We start from the raw sequence: 19,797 nt of genomic DNA on the forward strand, positions 1-19,797 counted from the left end.
AACAGAATTGGCTTATCCATTCACCTATTGATGATGGATTTTTGGTTGTTTCTAGTTACTGGCTATCATACAAATAAAGCTGGTATGAGCATTTGTGTTCAAATCTGTGTGTAGACATGTACTTTTTTTTTTTTTGAGATGGAGTTTCACTCTTGTGACCCAGGCTGGGGTGCAGTGGCATGATCTTGGCTCACCGCAACCTCCGCCTCCCAGGTTCAAGTGCTTCTCCCACCTCAGCCTCCCAAGTAGCTGGGATTACAGGTATGCACCACCACACCTGGCTAATTTTGTATTTTTCGTAGAGATGGGGTTTCTCCATGTTGGTCAGGCTGGTCTCGAACTCCCGACCTCAGGTGATCTGCCTGCCTCAGCCTCCCAAAGTGCTGGGATTACAGGCATGAGCCACCGCATCCAGCTGACATGTACTTTTATTTGTCTTAAATAAGTGCCTAATAGTGGCATGTAGTCCCAGCTACTCAGGAGACTGAGGCACAAGGACCGCTTAAGCACAGGAGCTAAAGTCTTGAGTAATAGACTCAATTGCTTGGGTCTGTTTTTGGACTCTGTACTTTGGTTCTGTTAATCTACATGTCTATTGTTTTGTTTTGTTTTGTTTTGAGATGGAGTCTTGCTCTGTCACCCAGGCTGGCATGCAGTGGTGCAGTCTCAGCTCACTGCAATCTCTGCCTCCTGGGTTCAAGCAATCCTGGTGCCTCAGCCTCCCACGTAGCTGGGACTTCAGGTGTGCACCACCACACCTGGCTAATTTTTTTGTATTTTTAGTAGTGACAGGGTTTTGCTATGTTGGCCAGGCTGGTCTCAAACTCCCGACCTCAGGTGATCCACCTGCCTCAGCCTCCCAAACTGTTGGGATTACAGGAGTGAGCCACCTCGCCTGGCCCTATATGTCTATGTTTAAGCCAATACTACCTTTCCCCAATTACTGTACCATCTTGAAATCAAGTAGTGTAGGTCCTCCAACTTTGTTTTTCTTTTTCAAAGTTGTTTTGACTATTTTGAGTACTTCGCATTTTACTTAAATTTTAGAATCAGCTTATCCATTTCTTTTTTAAAAGCCTGCTTGGATTTTGGTTGGGATTATGTCGAATCTATAGGTTAATTTGGAGAGAACTGAGATTAATAATTTTGATTCGTGAACATGGTATATCTCCCTATCTATTTAGATTTTCTTTAATTTCTCTCGGCAGTGTATTGTACTTTCAAGCTACAGGTCTTGCGTATCTTTTTTTTAAGATGCATTTATTCAGCATCCTAATCAGACTATTACATTTAGCAGTCAACAGCATGGGTACAAAAAAAAAATCTGCGTTAAAACCCTTTGTTGGAATGCTTTACACCTTCCACAGAACAGGAACTAAAATAACCTGTTAACACAATTAGTGACAAATACAGTCCTCAAGTTTTTCACCCATACACATAAGTATGGTCTAAACCATGTCTTCTTTGTAGCAGCTAGGCCCTGCTAGGCTGAGTTCACAAATCTGTTGTAACCCGTAGCTTCCCTGTCCCTTCCCTGGCTCTCCTCTCCTGCTAAGCTTTCTTTCCTGTCAGTAGTTAAAATCTTCTGCCACTGGCATAGCTACTATTGCTACTGGAACTGTCATAGCCACCTTGGTTTTGTGGTTAGGCAAAGTATTGGCCCCCACCACCATAGGGGCCAGAGCTTCTGCCTCCAAAGTTTCCTCCCTTCTTGGGTCCAAAATATGAAGACTGATTGCTGTAATTGCCAAAATCACTGTAGGTCCCACCACTTCCAAAATTGCTTCCATCATTACCAAATCCATTATAGCCATCCCCACTGCCACCATATCCACCACCACCCTGGCTGTCACCAAAGCCACCATGACCACTAAAGTTTCCTCCACGACCAAAGTTGTCATTCCCACCAAAACCACCTCTACAACCACCACCAAAATTTTCAGAACCTCTTCGACCTCTTTGGCTGGGTGAAGCACTAGCCATCTCTTGCTTTGACAGGGCTTTCCTAACTTCACAGTTGTGGCCATTCACAATATGGTATTTCTGAATGACAGTCTTATCCACGGAGCCATGGTCGTCAAAGGTTACAAAGGCAAAGTCTCTTTTCTTGCCACTGCCGTGGCCAGTCATGATTTCAATCACTTCCATTTTTCCAAACTGTTGAAAGTAATCTGTTAGGTGATGTTCTTCAGTGTCTTCTTTAATGCCACCAACAAATACCTTTTTCACAGTTAAATGGGCACCTGGTCTTTGGAAATCTTCTCTTGAGACAGCTCTCTTTGTTTCCACAACTCTTCCATCCACCTTGTGTGGCCTTGCATTTGTGGCTGCATCCACCTCCTCCACAGTGGCATATGTGACAAACCCAAAGCCCCCGGAGCACTTGGTGTTTGGATCTCTCAGGACCACACAGTCCGTGAGCATTCCCCATTGCTCAAAATGGCTCCTCAAGCTCTCATCGGTTACTTCAATGCTCATCCCTCCAGTCAGGAGTTTCTGCAGCTGTTAGGGCTCTTTAGGAGACTCTGACTTAGACATGATGGCAGGGGGAAGAGAGACTTTAATGATCCAGGTCTTGCGTATCTTCTGGCAAATTTGTCACTAAGTATTTCCCACATTAATACTATCATAAATGTACTTTTAACATTTCAATTTCAAGCAGAAGGTTGTAAGCATGTAGAAATACAATTGATTTTGGTATGTTGTGTATGTGTCTTGAAACTTACTAAACTCACATACTTTTAGCAGTATTTTGTAGATTCCTTAGAATTTTCTTTATAGATGACCATGTTGTCTGCAAATACAGTTTTACCTCTTCATTTCCAATCTGTATGTCTTTATTTTTATTCATTTATTTATTTTTAGATTTCTCCCAATAGGAATATTTTATTTATTGTGTAGAGATTAACTCCCTTCTTCTTTATTCTGGATAAAATCTTCTTTATTCTGGATTTCATTATCACGATTCCATAGTATGATTACACACTCCAGCATGACATTGAACAGAAGTGGGAAAAACAGGACATCTTTGCATTGTTCCTGATCTAAGGGAGAAAGGCACTCACTCTTTCATAATTAAGCATAACATTAGAGATAGGTTTTTTTGTAGATGCGCTTTATCAGGTTGCAGAAGTTCCCTTCCTTCTATTCCTAGTTTGCTGCAAGTTTTTGTCATGAATAGATGTTGGATTTCACCAAATGCTTTCCTGCATCTATTGAGATGATCACGTGGTTTATCCTTTTTAGTAAATTAACATAGTAAATTACACTGAATAATTTTCAAATATTAAACTAATCTTTCACTCGAGATTATGTATTTTGTAATGATGTATCTTACTTTTTATATATTAGTCGTGTTGATTTGTTAAAATTTTTTGCATCTATTTAATTATGGATATTGTTCTGCAGATTTCTTTCTTTGTAATATTTTTATCTGGTTGTAATATCGGGGTAATGCTAACCTCATAGAATGAGTTGGGAAGTGTTCCCTTCTTTTCAGTATCCCAAATGAGTTTGTGAATTGCTATTATTTATTCCTTAAATGTTTGATAAAATTCACCAGCAAAGTCATCATTATGTGACGTAATCTTCATGGGAAACTTTTGTTTGTTTGAGACGGAGTCTCGCTCTTTCACCAGGCTGGAGTGCGGTAGCGTGATCTTGGCTCACTGCAACCTCCGCCTCCCAGGTTCAAGCGATTCTCCTGCCTCAGCCTCCCAAGTAGCTAGGATTACAAGCACGCACCACCACACCCAGCTAATTTTTGTATTTTTAGTAGAGACAGGGTTTCACCATGTTGGCCAGGATGGTCTCAATCTCGACCTCGCCATCTACCCTCCTCGGCCTCCCAAAGTGCTAGGATTACAGGCGTGAGCCACCACGCCCAGTCTCGTGGGAAATTTTTATACTACACATTCAATTTCTTATAGATATAGAGCTATATAAGTGACCTATTTCTTCTTGAATGAGCTTTGGTGCTTTGTATCTTTCTCTACTTCATCAAAAATTTCAAATTTATTGGCATAAAGTTATTCACAATATTTCCTTATTACCTAGTTAATGTCCATCAAATCTGTAGAAATCTATCATTTCTGAGATTGATAATTTATGTCTTCTTTCTTTTTCCTAATCAGCCAGTTGCTCAATTTCATTAGTCTTCTCAAAGTACCAAATTTTTGTTTCATTGATTTTTCCTATTGCCTTTTTGTCTGATGTTTATTAATTTCTACATTTATCTTTATTATATCCACTCTTCTGCCACTTTCTGGTTTTGTAAAGATGGAAGCTTAGGTAATTTATAAGAGACCTTTCCTTTTTTCTAATTTAAGTGTTTAATGCTATATAATTTCCTCAAACAGTGCCTTAGCTAAATTCCAAAGGAGTTAACTTTTTTCTTCTTCTTCTTCTTTTTTTTACAGGGTTGGCTCTGTTGCCAGGCTGGAGTGCAGTGGTGCAATCGTGGCTCACTGCAACCTCCACCTCCCAGGCTCAAGTGATCCACCTCAGCCTCCTGAGTAGTTGGGACTTCAGAGGTATGCCACCAGGCCCAGGTAATTTTTGTATTTTTTGTAGATACGGGGTTTTGCCATGTTGCCCAGGCTGGTCTCGAACTCCTGAGCTTAAGTGGTCTGCCTACCTTGGCCTTCCAAAGTACAGGGATTACATGTGTGAGCCACTGCATCTGGCCAACATGGTGTTTTCACTCAGGTTGAAACAATTTCTTATCTTTCTTATGACTTCTTGACCCATGCGTTATTTAGAACTGTGTTATTTTATTTTAAGAATAAATTTAACTGATGAGGTGAAAGAGCTATACACTGAAAACTCTAAAAACATTGATGAAAGAAATTGAAGAAGACACAAATAAATTGAAAGATATCCCATGTTCATGAACTGGAAGAATTAATATTATTAAAGTGTCCATACTACTCAAAGCAATCTACAGATTCAATGCAATCCCTATCAAAATACCAATAACACATGTTCTCAGTACAAATACATAAATATGTGAGGTAATATGTATGTTAATTAGCTTGATTTGGCCATTCCACAATGTATATATATTTCAAAATATCATGTAGTATACCATAAATACATATCATTTTTTTTTTTTTTTGAGATGGAGTCTTGCTCTGTTGCCAAGCTGGAGTGCAGTGGCACAATCTTGGCTCACTGCAACCTCCGACTCCCTGGATCAAGCGATTCTCCTGCCTCAGCCCCCCGAGTAGCTGGGATTACAGGCACATGCAACCACGCCCAGCTAATTTTTGTATTTTTAGTAGGGACGGGGTTTCACCATGTTGGCCAGGATAGTCTCAATCTCCTGACCTCATGATCCGCCTGCCTTGGCCTCCTAAAGTGCTGGGATTACAGGCGTGAGCCACCACGCCAGGCCACATATGATTTTTATGTGTCAATTAAAAAAAAAAATAGGGCCAGGCGCAGTGATCACAGGAGATCGAGACCATCCTGGCTAACACGGTGAAACCCAGTCTCTACTAAAAATACAAAAAATTAGCTGGGCATGGTGGCCGGCGACTGTAGTCCCAGCTACTCGGGAGGCTGAGGCAGGAGAATGGCAAGAACCTGGGAGGCGGAACTTGCAGTGAGCCGAGATTGCACCACCGCACTCCAGCCTGGGTGACTGAGCCAGACTCCGTCTCCAAAAAAAACAAAAAAACAAACAAAAAAAAAAACAAATAGGCTCTAGACTGTGTGCAATCTATGAACAGTACAAGAGGACTTATTCATCTTGGCCCTAGCACCTGGCACCATATCCAGACCAAAGCATGTGCTCAATAAATGTTTATTGAGTAGCTTGTGGAGCAAGCGAGTCGAGCCCTAGACTGAAAGTCAAAAGACTTGTGTTTGAATCCAGTTCTGCCACTAACCAGCTCACTATGCTTGAGCCTACAAGTTTGAGACCAGCCTGAGCAACATGGCAAAACCTTGTCTGTACAAAAAAATCAAAAAAATAGCCAGGCGTGGTGGCACCCACCCGTAGTCCCAGCTACTTGAGAAGCTGAGGTAGGAGGATCACCTGAACCCAGGGAGATCAAGGCTGCAGTAAGCCATGATCACACCCCAGGTGACAGAGCGAGACCCTGTTTCAAAAAAAAAAAAAAAAAAATTGTATGTTACTTTTTTTTTGAGACAGAGTCTCGCTCTGTCGCCTGGGCTGGAGTGCAATGGCACGATCTTGGCTCACTACAACCTCCACCTCCTGGGTTCAAGCAATTCTCTTGCCTCAGCCTCCTGAGTAGCTGGGATTACAGGTGTGCACCACCATGCCCAGCTAATTTTTTTTTTCTTTTTTTGAGACAGAGTCTTGCTCTGTCGCCCAGGCTGGAGTGCAGTGGTGCAATCTTGGCTCACTGCAAGCTCCGCCTCCCGGGTTCACACCATTCTCCTGCCTCAGCCTCCCGAGTAGCTGGGACTACAGGCGCCCACGACCACGCCCGGCTAATTTTTTGTATTTTTTTAGTAGAGACGGAGTTTCACGTGTTAGCCAGGATGGTCTCAATCTCCTGACCTCGTGATCCGCCCACCTCGGCCTCCCAAAGTGCTGGGATTACAGGCATGAGCCACCACGCCTGGCCAAATTTTTGTATTTGTATTTTAAATGGCTTTTTAACCTAAGAAATATAAGCACATGATTTTCAAATTAAATATTATTGACAGATTCATAGTAAAAAGCAGTTCATGTGTACCTCTCTCCCGTGAATGCTAGTCCTGCTCCTAAGACGCAACCACTTTTTAGCTCTTTTAGCTATTTTTTCTAGTTGCCATTTCCATTTTTCAAAATAATGTGCTTATGCAGCAATTCCTTGCTTTATCAATTTTAAACATTATCTGTAGATGATCAACCATAATAGATAATAAGTTAACACATACCAGCACCATAACTCTTCTCTCTCCCAACCCCAGCAGTGCTCCATCAGTGTTTTTCACTCCTCTACCTTTGCAAATAAACCCTTTCCCATTGTTCCATAATCTTAGATAATAGTGCGTGACTTCCCATTTTGTAAAATAAGGACATTAGGCCCCTTTCTTTCCCCTTTAACTTTCCTCTCCCCTTTCTACCTCTCTTACTTTGTTTGAACTTTCAAATTTTCAAAGTTGTTAACATTAAATTCTGTTCTATAACCATAATTACATTTGCAAACCTTACTACAGATTGACCCTAATATACAGCATTTACTTTCTTTTTTTTTTTTTCTTTTTTTTTTTTTGAGACAGAGTCTTGCCCTGTCGCCCAGAGCTGGAGTGCAGTGATGCAATCTCGGCTCATTGCAACCTTCACCTCCCGAGTTCAAGTGATTCTCCTGCCTCAGCCTCCCGAGTAGCTGGGATTACAAGTGTGTGCCACGACGTCCAGCTAATTTTTGTATTTTTAGTAGAGATGGGGTTTCACCATGTTGGCCAGGCCGGTCTCGAACTCCTGGCCTCAACTGATCAGCCTGCCTCAGCCTCCTAAAGTGCTAGGATTACAGGCGTGAGCCACCGCGCCTGGCAGCATTTATATTATTATCAGCTATGAGAATAGCTGATAAATAAATAATTTATTTCAGAGACAAATTAGGTACTATCATTTCCCTTCCTTTCTTACAGAACAGTTTGTTTTTCCCAGAGTTTCTACTTTCTTTTCTCTTGTACTGTTTTCCTTAAGTTATTCTCATTCATTAGGTCTGGACAGTTGCACCTCTCTGTGTTCTATCAAGTCAGATGGTCTAACGGATCCCCTTTTTATCTTCTCAGAGCCCTCCATCCTCCTAATCAATCTGGCCTGGTTGCTCTCTAAGCTTACCGGTATAGTGGTCATCAGTGCTGTTCACAAATACTCTCATTCATTAGGTCTCATTCATTACCACCTTCGTTGGTGGTAAAACATTGAGATTGTGGGGGTGTTTGTTAACTCTTTATAACCTAGCTTCTCCCAACTGATGTGGAAATTGGTACCATAAGTGGAGTGGCACTGTAACCAAACCTGAAATATGGCCAGGCATGGTGGCTCATGCCTGTAATCCCAACACTTTGGGAGGCTGAGGCAGGCAGATTGTTTGAGGTCAGGAGTTTGAGACCAGCCTGGCCAACATGGTGAAACGCTGTCTCTACTAAAAATATGAAAATTAGCCAAGCGATGGTGGTGCACGCCTATAGTCCCAGCTACTCGGGAGCTGAGATGGGAGAATCACTTGAACCCAGAGGGCAGAGCCGAGATTATGCCACTGCACTCCAGCCTGGATGACAGAGGGAGACTCCATTTCAAAAAAAAGAAAGAGGTTAGCAACAGAACATTAGTAGTGTGTGTGTTGGTTGCTGTTGGCTATATTTGGCAAGGTACTCCAAAAATTATTAGCCTCAGAAAATAATTGGCCAGTTTACCAGCAAGAATGAAATCAAACACAAAGAATCCAGACATCAGGATTTACAGGATTACTTCTCAATCTCAATCTATAGCTGATGAAAGTGAGGAGATTTTTGAGTGAAAAAGCCTAGGCAGAAGCAGAAGTATTGCTGTCACCCTCTTGTTAAAACCTCTAAGTGCAGCCAGACACTGGATCAAGCCTGTAATCCCAGCACTTTGGGAGGCCACGGCGGGAGAATCACTTAAGCCCAGGAGTTCAAGACCAGTCTGGGCAACATCGTGAGACCCCCATCTCTACAAAAAAATTTTTGAATTAGCTAGGCATGGTGGCACACCTGTGGTCCCAGCTACTCAGGAAGCTGAGGTGGGAGGACCCCTTGAGCCTAGGAGTTTGAGCCTACAGTGAACCATGATCTGGGCAACAGAACCTGTCTCAAAAAACTAAAATAAAACCTCTAAATGCATTACAGTGTCTCACAGTAAAGGTCCAGTTAAGAGCATAGCACCCAGTAAATCTTTCAACTAGACAAAATAATTCAGAGAAAGGGAGCTAAAGAGGTGGCTTCCCCACTCTATCAGGTCCAGGAAAACAGAAACTAAGGAATCTCAGACACAGGTGATTTAATGTAGGGAACTGGTGTTACACAGATATTGGGAGTTTGCAAAAACAAAAAGGGGATATTGATATCACTCAGATATTAGTAACTACAAAAAGCAGCTGCCACTCCTGCGAAAGAAGTAATCAGATACTAGTAAATGCCAAATCAGGGGAATAAAAGGGAAGAGGCGTGGCTACTAGAACCTAACTGCTTGGAGGGGAGGCTCCACATGGCTGCTACAGACTTTCAAGGGGCATCACCCGGCTGGTGTGTGGATATCTGAGTAGCTGGGGATGGGATCTCTGGGGGACTGGTCTTCACACCGCTAAGAGGTGTGGCCAGATGGCACTGAAACTTCTGAGGGGACTGGATATGGGTGGTGCCGAGACAGCCAAAGGAAGCCAGAGGCTGAAGTCATTGCTGTCCCTTGCTGCTGGAAGGAAGTCCTGTTTCTCCTCTTACCTTGAGATCATCTGCCAGTTCCTCCCAGCGGAAGAACCTAACAGGAAGCCAACTGGCAAGGACACCTGGGAAATGGTGGTTTGCTGAGTTTTGGTCAAAACAGACCATAATGCACAAGGGTGAGCTTAGAGCTGGGAGACTATAGGAAAACAACCAGCACACCCAACAAAGGCTGCTGGCCCAAGATACACACATTTAAATCAAGGAGGGGCCAAATGCGGTGGCCCACATCTGTAATCTCAGCACTTTGGGAGGCCAAGGCAGGAGAATCGCTTGAGCCCAGGAGTTCAAGACCAGCCTGGGCAACATAGGGAGACTCCATCTCTACAAAAATATTTTTTTGTTAATTAGCCAGTCATAATGGTGCACACCTGTGGTCCCAGCTACTTGAGAGGCTGGGGCAGGAGGATTGCTTGAGCCTGGGAGGTCAAGGCTGCAGTGAGTTGTGATCACATCACTGCACTCCAGCCTGGGTGACAGAGTGAGACTCTGCCTCTAAAAAAAATCCATTCTGACTATTTTCCTTTGTAAATGTGACACAGAGACTTCTGATCATCCCCTAATATCTATTGTTTTTCTTCCTCAGTATTAGAATCCTGAATTTTAACCGTGCATATGCCACTCAAAATAAAGACTGCATGTGCCTGCCTTCTCTGCATCTAAGTGTGACCAGTAGATATGCAGATAACCAAGATCTGACCAGTAGGATGTAAGTGAAAGTGTGTATACAACTTCTGGGGTGCATTCTTAAAGCAGGAAGGGACATGCCTTTCTCCCCTGCTGCCTCCTTCTTGCTACCTGGAACATAAACATGTTGGCAGGTGCCCAAGCAGCCATCTTGGACCATAGGTGAAAGCAGCATTTTGGGGATGGTGGAAACTCAAGAAAGAGGCAGCCAGGTTTCTGGTAGTCATGGAGATGTCATACCAGCCTGAATTGCCTGTGTTTATTGCATGTGAGAAAGAGGAAGACTTTTACCTTATTTGCCTTATTATTACCTAAACATTTGCCTTACTTAAGCCATTGATATTTGAGGAAGTCTGTCCCTTGCAACTGAAACTAATCCTAACACAGTAAGTAATCTAAAATATTTTTTTCTCTCTAGAAGCTTTTAGGGGTTTCTCTTTATCCTAGGTTTTCTGAAGTCTTGATGATGTTTCTAGATGTGATTCTCATTTTATTCATTTTTCTGGGCACTTGGTAGGCCCTTTCCATCTATAGACTTATGCCCAGGAAATTCTTTTATATTATTTATTTGATAAGTTCCTCTGTTCTATCCCTGAATACCTATTAGTTTGTTGTTGAATTGATCCTGTGTCTCATATCTTTCCACTGCTATTTCCATTGTTTCATCTCATTTTAATTTATGGAATATTTGATTTTAATTACTCGATGATTTTACTTTTCTATTTTAGCAGTCATATTTTTTACTTTTCAAGGACACTTTCTTTTTGTTGCCATTATTATTTAGTTTGTTCTTTTTTCTATCTTTTTTTTTTCCCCCTGAAACAGAGTCTTGCTCTGTCGTCCAGGGTGAAGTCCAGTGGTGCGATCTCGGCTCACTGCAACCTCTGCTTCTTAGGTTCAAGCGATTCTCCTGCCTCAGCCTCCCGAGTAGCTGGGATTACAGGCACACACCACCAAACCGGGCTAATTTTTGTATTTTTAGCACAGGTGGGGTTTCACTGTGTTGGCCAGGCTGGCCTCAAACTCCTGACCTCAGGTGATCCACCCACCTTGGCCTCCCATAGTGCTGGGATTACAGGTGTGAGCCACTATGCCTGGCCAGTCTGTTCCTTTTTCTTTTGTTGTTTTTTGTTTTTTTTGAGATGGAGTCTCCCTCCATTGCCCAGGCTGGAGTGCAGTGGCGTGACCTCTGCTCACTGCAACCTCACCTCTCCTGGGTTCAAGCGATTCTCCTACCTCAGCCTCCTGAGTAAATGGGATTACAGGCGAGCGCCACCATGCCCGGCTACTTTTTTTTGAATTTTTAGTAGAGACAGGGTTTCACCATGTTGGTCAGGCTGGTCTCGAACTCCTGACCTCATGATCCGCCCGCCTCAGCCTCCCAAAGTGCTGGGATTACAGGTGTGAGCCACCAGGCCTGGTCAGTCTGTTCCTTTTTCAAAGTATCTACTCATGTTGTATGAACCTAAGATGGCTTTGAATCTCCAATTTTAGTATATGTGCTGCCAAAGCAAGCATGACTTTGAATTTCTCTGAAGACATTAAGTATTTTAGAGTTCTCTTCTGTCTCCTGAATGAGTTCTGTTACCTCTAGGGTTGTTTCTGACCTTTGCTTTGTGCAGACTTTTCTCAAATGTATGCTGATGAGCTGTCAGTTCATATTTCAGAATGAGACAATAGATTGGGAGCTCTGTGTGAAAAGGGTGAGGCTTACTAGTAGGCAAATTCAGGATTTGGGGTAGGAAACAGGTCACGATGCTGGGAGACCCCAGAGGGCTTTTTGCAAAGGTCTTTTTTCTGGGACCATCCAATTTCTTTGGAGAAGAGTCTTCAAATGGTGTTCCTGTGTGGTAGATGCCGAGCTTCTGGGCATTCAGATGCAACAGGACCTTCATTTAATCCCTAACTCTCTGCCCAAGTCTTATCCTCACCTTCAGTCCTGTGACTATTGGTATATTAGTCCGTTTCTACACTGCCATAAAGATACTACCTGAGACTGGGTAATTTATGAAGAAAAGGGATTTAATTGACTCACAGTTCCTCATGGCTGGGGAGGCCTCGGGAAACTTACAGTCATGGAAGAAGGCAAAGGGGAAGGAAGGCACATCTTACATGGTGGCAGGAGAGAGAAAGTGAAGGGAGAACTGCCAAACACTTATCAAACAACCAGATCTCGTGAGAACTCCCTCACTGTCATGAGAACAGCATGGGGGAAACCACCCCTCTCATCCAATCACCTCCCACCAGGCCCCTCCTCCAACACACAGGGATTACACTTCGAGATGAGATTTGGGTGGGGACACAGAGCCAAACCATATCAGTCAGTTCTGCAAGACATACCACCTTCCTCCTTAGCTACATCCACCTCCATAGTATGCTAGGTTACTCCTCCATCTCTTTTATGTCTTTTTTATTGGCTAACTGCTATAATTTGTTGAAATTTTTTATTTGCTGATATCTCTCCCTTCTAGCCTCTTCATTATTGTGGATTTGTACCTTTTTATTTTCTTTGCTGTCATTTTAGTGCAGTCTTGTTAAGGAGGGGAAATTTTAAAAACATATAAATATTGTCAGCCGGGCACAGTGACTCACACCTGTAATCCCAGCACTTTGGGAGGCCTAGGCGGGTGGATCACCTGAGATAAGGAGTTCGAGACCAGCCTGGCCAACATGGTGAAACCCTGTCTCTACTAAAAATATAAAAAATTAGCCAGGCATGGTGGTGGGCGCCTGTAATCCCAGCTACTCGGGAGGCTGAGGCAGGAGAATTGCTTGAACCTGGGAAGTAGAGATTGCAATGAGCTTAGATCACACCGTTGCACTCCAGCCTGGGCAACAAGAATGAAACTCCATCTCAAAAAATAATAATAATAAATACATAAATAAATATTGTCAGAACACCATTTTAAACTCAATTAGTAATTATATTCAAACAGCCTGAGACTATATTTTTGTCATCTTTAAAAACAACAGGCCAGACACAGCAGCTCACACCTGTAATCCCAGCACTTTGGGAGGCCACGGCAGGTGGATCACTTGAGCTCAGGGGTTCAAGACCAGCCTGGGCAACATGGTAAGACCCCATCTCTACAAAAAATACAAAAATTAGCCAGGCATGGTGACACCCACCTGTGGTCTCAGCTACTCAGGAGGCGGAGATGAGAGAATCACCTGAGCCTGGGAGGCAGAGTTTGCAGTGAACTGAGATCATGCCACTGCACTCTAGCCCGGGCAACAGTGCAAGACCCTGTCTCAAATAAAAATAACAATAAAAAAAAAAAAACAGCAAAAGATCATTGCATTATCAATGAAAACTTCTAGAACTCTTCCTATATGAATCCCTGTTAATCTCCGCATTCTGTTTAGATAATTCATATCTGAGTGCAAAGGATGGCTCTTATTTTTATTTCATAATGTTAGATTTTTCTTGGTTCCAGTCTGGGAATCTGTTTGTCTTTGATTTACTTGTTTGTTTTTAATAACTCTCAGACGCATAGAACTGGATTAATCATAATCCTTGGCTCAACACACTCATAGCTGTCTTTTATATTTATTTATTCTTCATTTGTTTGTCCACTTTTTAATTTATTTAATTAATAGACTATTTTTTAGCAGTTTTAGGTTTACAGAAAAATTGAGTGAAAAGCACAGAGAGTTCCAATATACCCTTATTTCCCACTTCAATTTCCCTTATTATTAAAATCTTGAATTAGTAGGGGGCATTTGTTTCAACTGATGAGCCAATACTGATATACTACTATTAATTAAAGTCCATAGCTTACATTAGGGTTCATTCTTATACATTCTATGGGTTTTAACAAACATCCATTTTTTTTAAGTGACTGCTTTAATGTATTAGGCAAAATTTTACATAAAATCAGAAATCTATGATCTGTCCCTGCTCCGATTTGTAAAAAACGCAAGATTCATCAGAAGCCATGTGCAGTCAGACCCCAGCTAGCCAGCAGTGCAGATCTGGAGTCCAGCCTCAGGGCTGCACTACTTTCCATTCTCTGCATTGAACATTCATTCTGTCAGCATCCACTCCAGCTTCACTGTGTCAGCAGCAGACTTGCGGATCCCATCAGAGAGCTTCTCCACAGCCATCTGCATCCATTTATTTTTCATTTTATTTTATTTATTTATTTTTTGACACAAGGTCTCACTCTGTTGTCTTAGCTGGAGGGCAGTTCACTGTAGACTCAACCTCCCAGCCTCAAGTGATTCTCCCACCTCAGCCTCCCGAGCAGCTGAGACTACAGGCACACACCACCACACCCAGCTAATTTTTTATTTTTTATAAAGACAGGGTCTCACTATGTTGTCCAGGCTGGTCTCAAACTCTTGGCTTCAAGTGATCCTCCCACCTGGGCCTCCCAAAATGCTGGAATTACAGGCATAAACCACCACACCCAGCCCCATTTATTTTTAATAATATAATGAAGATCTGTGAACCTACCACCAAAATTGTATAGCATCAGTGACAAATTTAATCTACCAATATTCTTCTCCCCATCTCACCCCCAGGGAATCACTATCCTGAATTCATATTTCTTATTCTCTCCCCCTGATGGAGTTAGGGGTTTTGTTATTGCTGTTTTGCTACCGCAGACTGCTGTAAGGAATATCCTTATACATGACTCCTGGTGCTATACAAGAGTTTCTCTTGAGTATATCTAGAGTGGAGTTCCTGGGATATATAAAAATGTCCAGTGTTACAAAATAATAATAATAAATTGGTTTTCAAAGCAGTTGTACCAATTTATACTCCAACCAGCAATGTATAAGCAGTCCCATTGATCCACAGCCTCTTTAATTGTCAGACTTTTCAATTTTGGCCATTCAGATGCAGAATGGGATTTAGTTGTCTTGAATTTCATTTCCCTGATTACTAGTAAGGTGAGCATCTCTTCAGAAGTTTATTACTATACATATTCACATTTTCTCTTCTAAGAACTGTTTGGTCATGTTTCCCCCCTACCCCTGCCTTTTTATTTATTTATTTATTTTGACTGGGCTAGTTGTTCTTTCTTACTAATTTTACATAGTCTTTTTTTTTCTTTTCTTTTCTTTTTTTTTTTTGTGAGACACGAGTCTCACTCTGTCGCCCAGGCTGGAGTGCAGTGGTGCCATCTTGGCTCACTGCAACCTCCACTTCCTGAGTTCAAGTGATTCTTCTGCCTCAGCCTCCCAAGTAGTTGGGACTACAGGCACATACCACCACGCCTGGCTAATTTTTTTTTTGTTTTTTTTTTTTGTATTTTTAGTAGAGACAGGGTTTCACCATGTTGGCCAGGATGGTCTTTATCTCTTGACCTCGTGATCCTCCCGCCTCAGCCTCCCAAAGTGGTGGGATTACAGGTGTGAGTCACCTCACCCGGCCAGTCTGTTTTTTTTTTTTTTTTAAGGCTAGACATAATTTTACATATTCTTGACACCTATCTGTTATTGGTTATATGCATTACAAATATCTTTGTAGTGTTTGTTTGTTTGTTTGTTTGTTTGTTTTAAGACAGGATCTGTCTCTGTCTCCCAGGCTGGAGTGCAGTAGCAATAACACAGCGCACTACAGCCTGGAACTCCCAAGCTAAAGAGATCCTCCCACGTCAATCTCCTGAGTAGCTGGGACTACAGGCACACACCACCACATCTGGCTACATTTTTTTTTTTTTTTTTTTTTGTAGAGACAGAGTCTCACTATGTTGTCCAGGCTGTTCTCAAACTCCTGGGCTCAAGCAGTCCTCCTGCCCCAGCCTCCTAAAATACTGGGATTACAGGTGTGAGCCACCTCACCCAGCCCTTTGGAGTATTTTTACTTTAAGATTCCTTTTCAGAAAAAGAAGTTCTGGGTTTTAATGTAGTCAACTATATCAATCTTCTATGTATGTATATATATATGTATGTGTGTATGTATTTTTAGAGACAAGGTCTTGCTCTGTCACCCAGGCTGGAGTGCAGTGGCACTATCGTAATTCACTGTTCACTGTAACCTTTGCCCCAGGCTTTCTATTCTCTGTCTCAGCCCCTTGTTTCTTTCCTAGCTTTTATTATAACTTCCAATTATTTTGTCCAGTTCTTGTTCTCTCTCCTGTCTCTCCTATCCCTTCCCATACAAATGCTTCATGAGGGCAAGGGCCATGCCTGCTTATTCTCAATAGTCTCCCCAGTGCCTAGCCACAGCAGATACTCAAAAAATATTTGTTGGATGAATGAATGAATTAGCAAATGAATGAATGAATGAACTGGATCTTAAAGGAGCTCGAGCTGCACTGCCCAATACAATAGCCACTAGCCACATGTGGCTATTTAAATTTAAATGAATTAAAAGTAAATAAATTAAAAATTCAGCCCTTCAGTTGCACTAGTCATATTTCAAGGACCCAACAGCTACATGTGGCTCATGGCTACCATATGGGTTAGTAGGGATATAGAACATATCCATCATTCAGGACATTCTACTGGACAGCACTGCTCTGCATGATCTTAAAGGCAGAGAAGGTGGACCGGGCATTAGGAGCAGGGGCACAGCATGTACCAAAACCTACAAATGGGAAAGCATAGTAATGGTGTGCCCTGGAATAAAGAAGGGGGGCACTTCGCCCCATCTCTACACAGCCCTGTTTCTTATTAGAAGCTTTGGCTTAAGGCAAGGAAGGATATCGGAGCAGGGAGAGTTCTGAGACGAGCTGGTTCCATCCATCCCCATCAGAAGCAGAGACTGTGACCCAGAGCGGGAAGGGATTTACTCAAGGTCATAGAGAAAGTCGCATAAATGGGGCCAGAACCTGACGCTCCTGATTCCTGGTGAATGCAGTCAGTTTCCCCCTACCAGGCTCATAAGCACCTCCTCCCTCCTTCCTAGGTCCCGTCCCCCGACAGCCAGGCCATCAAGTTCACAGAGCCCCCCAGGTACTTACACTGGCCGCTCTTATCTCTTATTTACTCACTAAAGTAACCCTCCCAGCATCTGACCCTTAGAATTTTAGACATCCCAAGGAGAATAGCTGCTTATAACCATTTGCTAATTACACGTATGGATGTCAATTAATTCATTTAGCTAATTAGCCACTCGATGAGCACCACGCACCAAAGAACTGTAAAAGACAGGCATATGGTGAGAGAGCGGGGTGGCTGGGTGCTCATGCAGCATGCAGGGATGGGGAGGGCAGGCAGTGGCTCCAGCTCCCCACCCCTAGATGAGTGGAGGGAGGCAGCTTAATGGCTGGGGGAACAGAGCTGCCACCGCCACTGCTGTTGCCGCTGCTGCTGCCATAAAGCATAATTACAGCTTCCTATTAATAGTGCTGGGAAAACACACATGCACACACACAATCATGTGCACAGACAAGCACACATATGAACGCATGTGTCTATTTGCACATACCCACACTCAGATGCACGCAAACATAGATGCACATATCCATAGGTACAATGTACATGCACACACATGGACACACACAGGTAATGGACATGTGGGATCATGTGAGATCAATCCACAGAAGTGTTCTTAATCCAGTGCTATGCTTGGTGGAGGCTAGAAGAAGGGAATTCTCTTTTATTGCACCCAACTTTGTGCCAAGCACTGTGTTCAGCCCTTCCACATACAGTATTACTTAATCCTCACATAATCTCACAAATAATGAATTATCTTCACTCTACAGAAAGGAAACAGAGGCTCAGAGAAGCTAAGACATTTGCACAGGACCACAGCTGGTAAGTGGCAGAGGAAGGGCTGATTTCTTTGCCTCCATGACCACAGGCTGCAGGAGCAGGGGGAGGGAAAGGGGATTTTCATCTGCTTTGGAGAAAATAATCTTTTTGTGAGGGACCAACTGCTTCAGAAGTGAAAATGGGCCATTCACAGGCTTCGTTCCACAGGGCTGAGAAGAAAAATTGAATACTGATGAGAAGGAAGATGGATAGAAGACAGAGATATGCAACTGGGACTCTAACACAAATGCCATTCTCCCTGGGAAGGGACTAGCCCAGTCAGCAGCCACCTCACTCCATGAGTTGGTTCTGAGGCCCCCTCTGTGCCAGGCAGCTCGGGACACAAGGTGAATTAGATCCAACCTCACAGCCATGTGAGGCAGAAGAGTGACAGAGGCTCTGTCACCAGAAGAGCAAGCATTTGAATGGGCTGTCAGATGGAGAGCCCTAGCTCTTTCTGTTCTAGGTTCCCTCCCTCTGCTGCAGTTGGGAGAGGCTGGGCTGGGAAGCCCACATGAGCCGTTGCAGCTCCCTGCAAGGGACTCTCACCTCCTCTCTCAGGCCTCCTCTCCCTGGGATCCTGGCCTGGCCCTTCACACCTTTCTCCAACTCCATCATGACTGCAGGCTTTGGCCTTCTCTCAGGAAAAGAATGAATTTTTCTCCACAAAATTCTACAATCTCTTCCAGTCTCTCCTTTTAGCTACTCTCATATCCATTCACCAAAGTGATAACAGAAGACCACAAGTCAGATGACTCACATATTCACCTATTCAATAAACACTCCAGAGCATTCCTCTGGCCTAGGACTGATGGGTCTCATACACAATCTTCTAAGGAAAAAATAAAACAAACAAACAAAAAAAAAACAGAAAAACCTGCCAGACACAATGGCTCCCGCCTGTAATCTCAGCACTTTGGGAGGCCAAAGTGGGAGGATCACTTGAGCTCAGGAGTCCAAGACCAGCCTGGGCAACATGGAGAAACCCTATCTTTACAAAAAATACAAAAATTAGGCAGGTGTGGTGGCAGGCACCTCTAGTCCCAGCTACTCAGGAGGCTGAGATAGGAGAATTGCTTGAGTCCAGGAGGTTGAGGCTATAGTGAGTTGTGATCGCACCACCTCACTCCAGCCTGGGCAACAGAATGAGATCCTGTCTCAACAGAAAAGAAAAGCCCTGTAGTTCAAGTCTTAGCTCACATCAACATGGCTGGGGGAGGTAGCTCACACCTGTAATCCCAGCACTTTGGGAGGCTAAGGCAGGCAGATCGCTTGAGCCTGGGAGTTCAAGACCAGCCTGAGCAACATAGTGAGACCCCCATCTCTACAAAAAAAAATAATAATAATAATACAAAAATTAGCCAGGTATGGTGGCACACACCTGTAGCCCTAGCTACTTAGGAGAGGTTAAGGTTGAAGTGAGCTATGATCGTGCCACTATACTCCAGCCTGGGCAACAGAATAAGACTCCATCTCTCTCTCCTTCTCTTTCTCTCTGTCTCTCTCTCTATCTGTTTCTCTCTCTCTCTGTGACAGGGCCTGGCTCTGTCACCCAGGCTAGAGTGCAGTGGCACCATCTCAGCTCACTGCAAACTCTGCCTCCCAGGCTCAGGTGATTCTCCCACCTCAGCCTCCTGAGTAGCTGAGACTACAGACATGCGCCACCACACCCAGCTAACTTTTGTATTTTTTATAGAGTTTTAAAGTTCTAAGTTTCACCGTGTTGCCCAGGTTGGTCTCAAACTCCTGACCTCAAGTGATCCGCCCACCTCAGCCTCTCAAAGTGCTGGGATTACAGGTGTGCGAGCCCATCTCTCATTTTTTTCCCCCTTCTGAGATGGAGTTTCACTCTTGTTGCCCAGGCTGGAGTGCAATGGTGCCATCTTGGCTGACTGCAACCTCTGTCACCCGGGTTCAAGCAATTCTCCTGCCTCAGCCTCCCGAGTAGCTGGGATTACAGGCGTGCGCCAC

General features: G+C 43.4%; 2 protein-coding genes and 1 long non-coding RNA gene across 4 annotated transcripts in view; 1 reads left to right on the forward strand and 2 right to left on the reverse strand.

The window, feature by feature from the left end:
- The window catches only part of ACOT11 (acyl-CoA thioesterase 11), a 169,048-nt gene that overhangs the window by 94,437 nt on the left and 54,814 nt on the right, over positions 1-19,797 (reverse strand). The gene's annotated exons all lie outside the window — the stretch shown is intronic.
- LOC100432131 (heterogeneous nuclear ribonucleoprotein A1-like) lies at positions 1,645-2,478 on the reverse strand. Its single transcript, XM_024248064.2, has one exon. The coding sequence runs from the start codon at positions 2,476-2,478 to the stop codon at positions 1,645-1,647; it is 834 nt and encodes a 277-aa protein (XP_024103832.2).
- On the forward strand, positions 10,257-18,722 carry LOC129050874 (uncharacterized). Its single transcript, XR_008514761.1, has 3 exons — positions 10,257-10,502; positions 17,778-17,829; positions 17,995-18,722. It is a non-coding gene; the product is annotated as an uncharacterized LOC129050874 (long non-coding RNA).

This window comes from Pongo abelii, chromosome 1 (genome assembly GCF_028885655.2).
Source record: "Pongo abelii isolate AG06213 chromosome 1, NHGRI_mPonAbe1-v2.0_pri, whole genome shotgun sequence".
Lineage (NCBI taxonomy): Eukaryota > Metazoa > Chordata > Mammalia > Primates > Hominidae > Pongo > Pongo abelii.

What these genes read in the sequence shown, in the direction of transcription:
- LOC100432131 (XM_024248064.2), bottom strand. Translation starts at nt 2,478, where the DNA reads ATGAGCATTGAAGTAACCGATGAGAGCTTGAGGAGCCATTTTGAGCAA.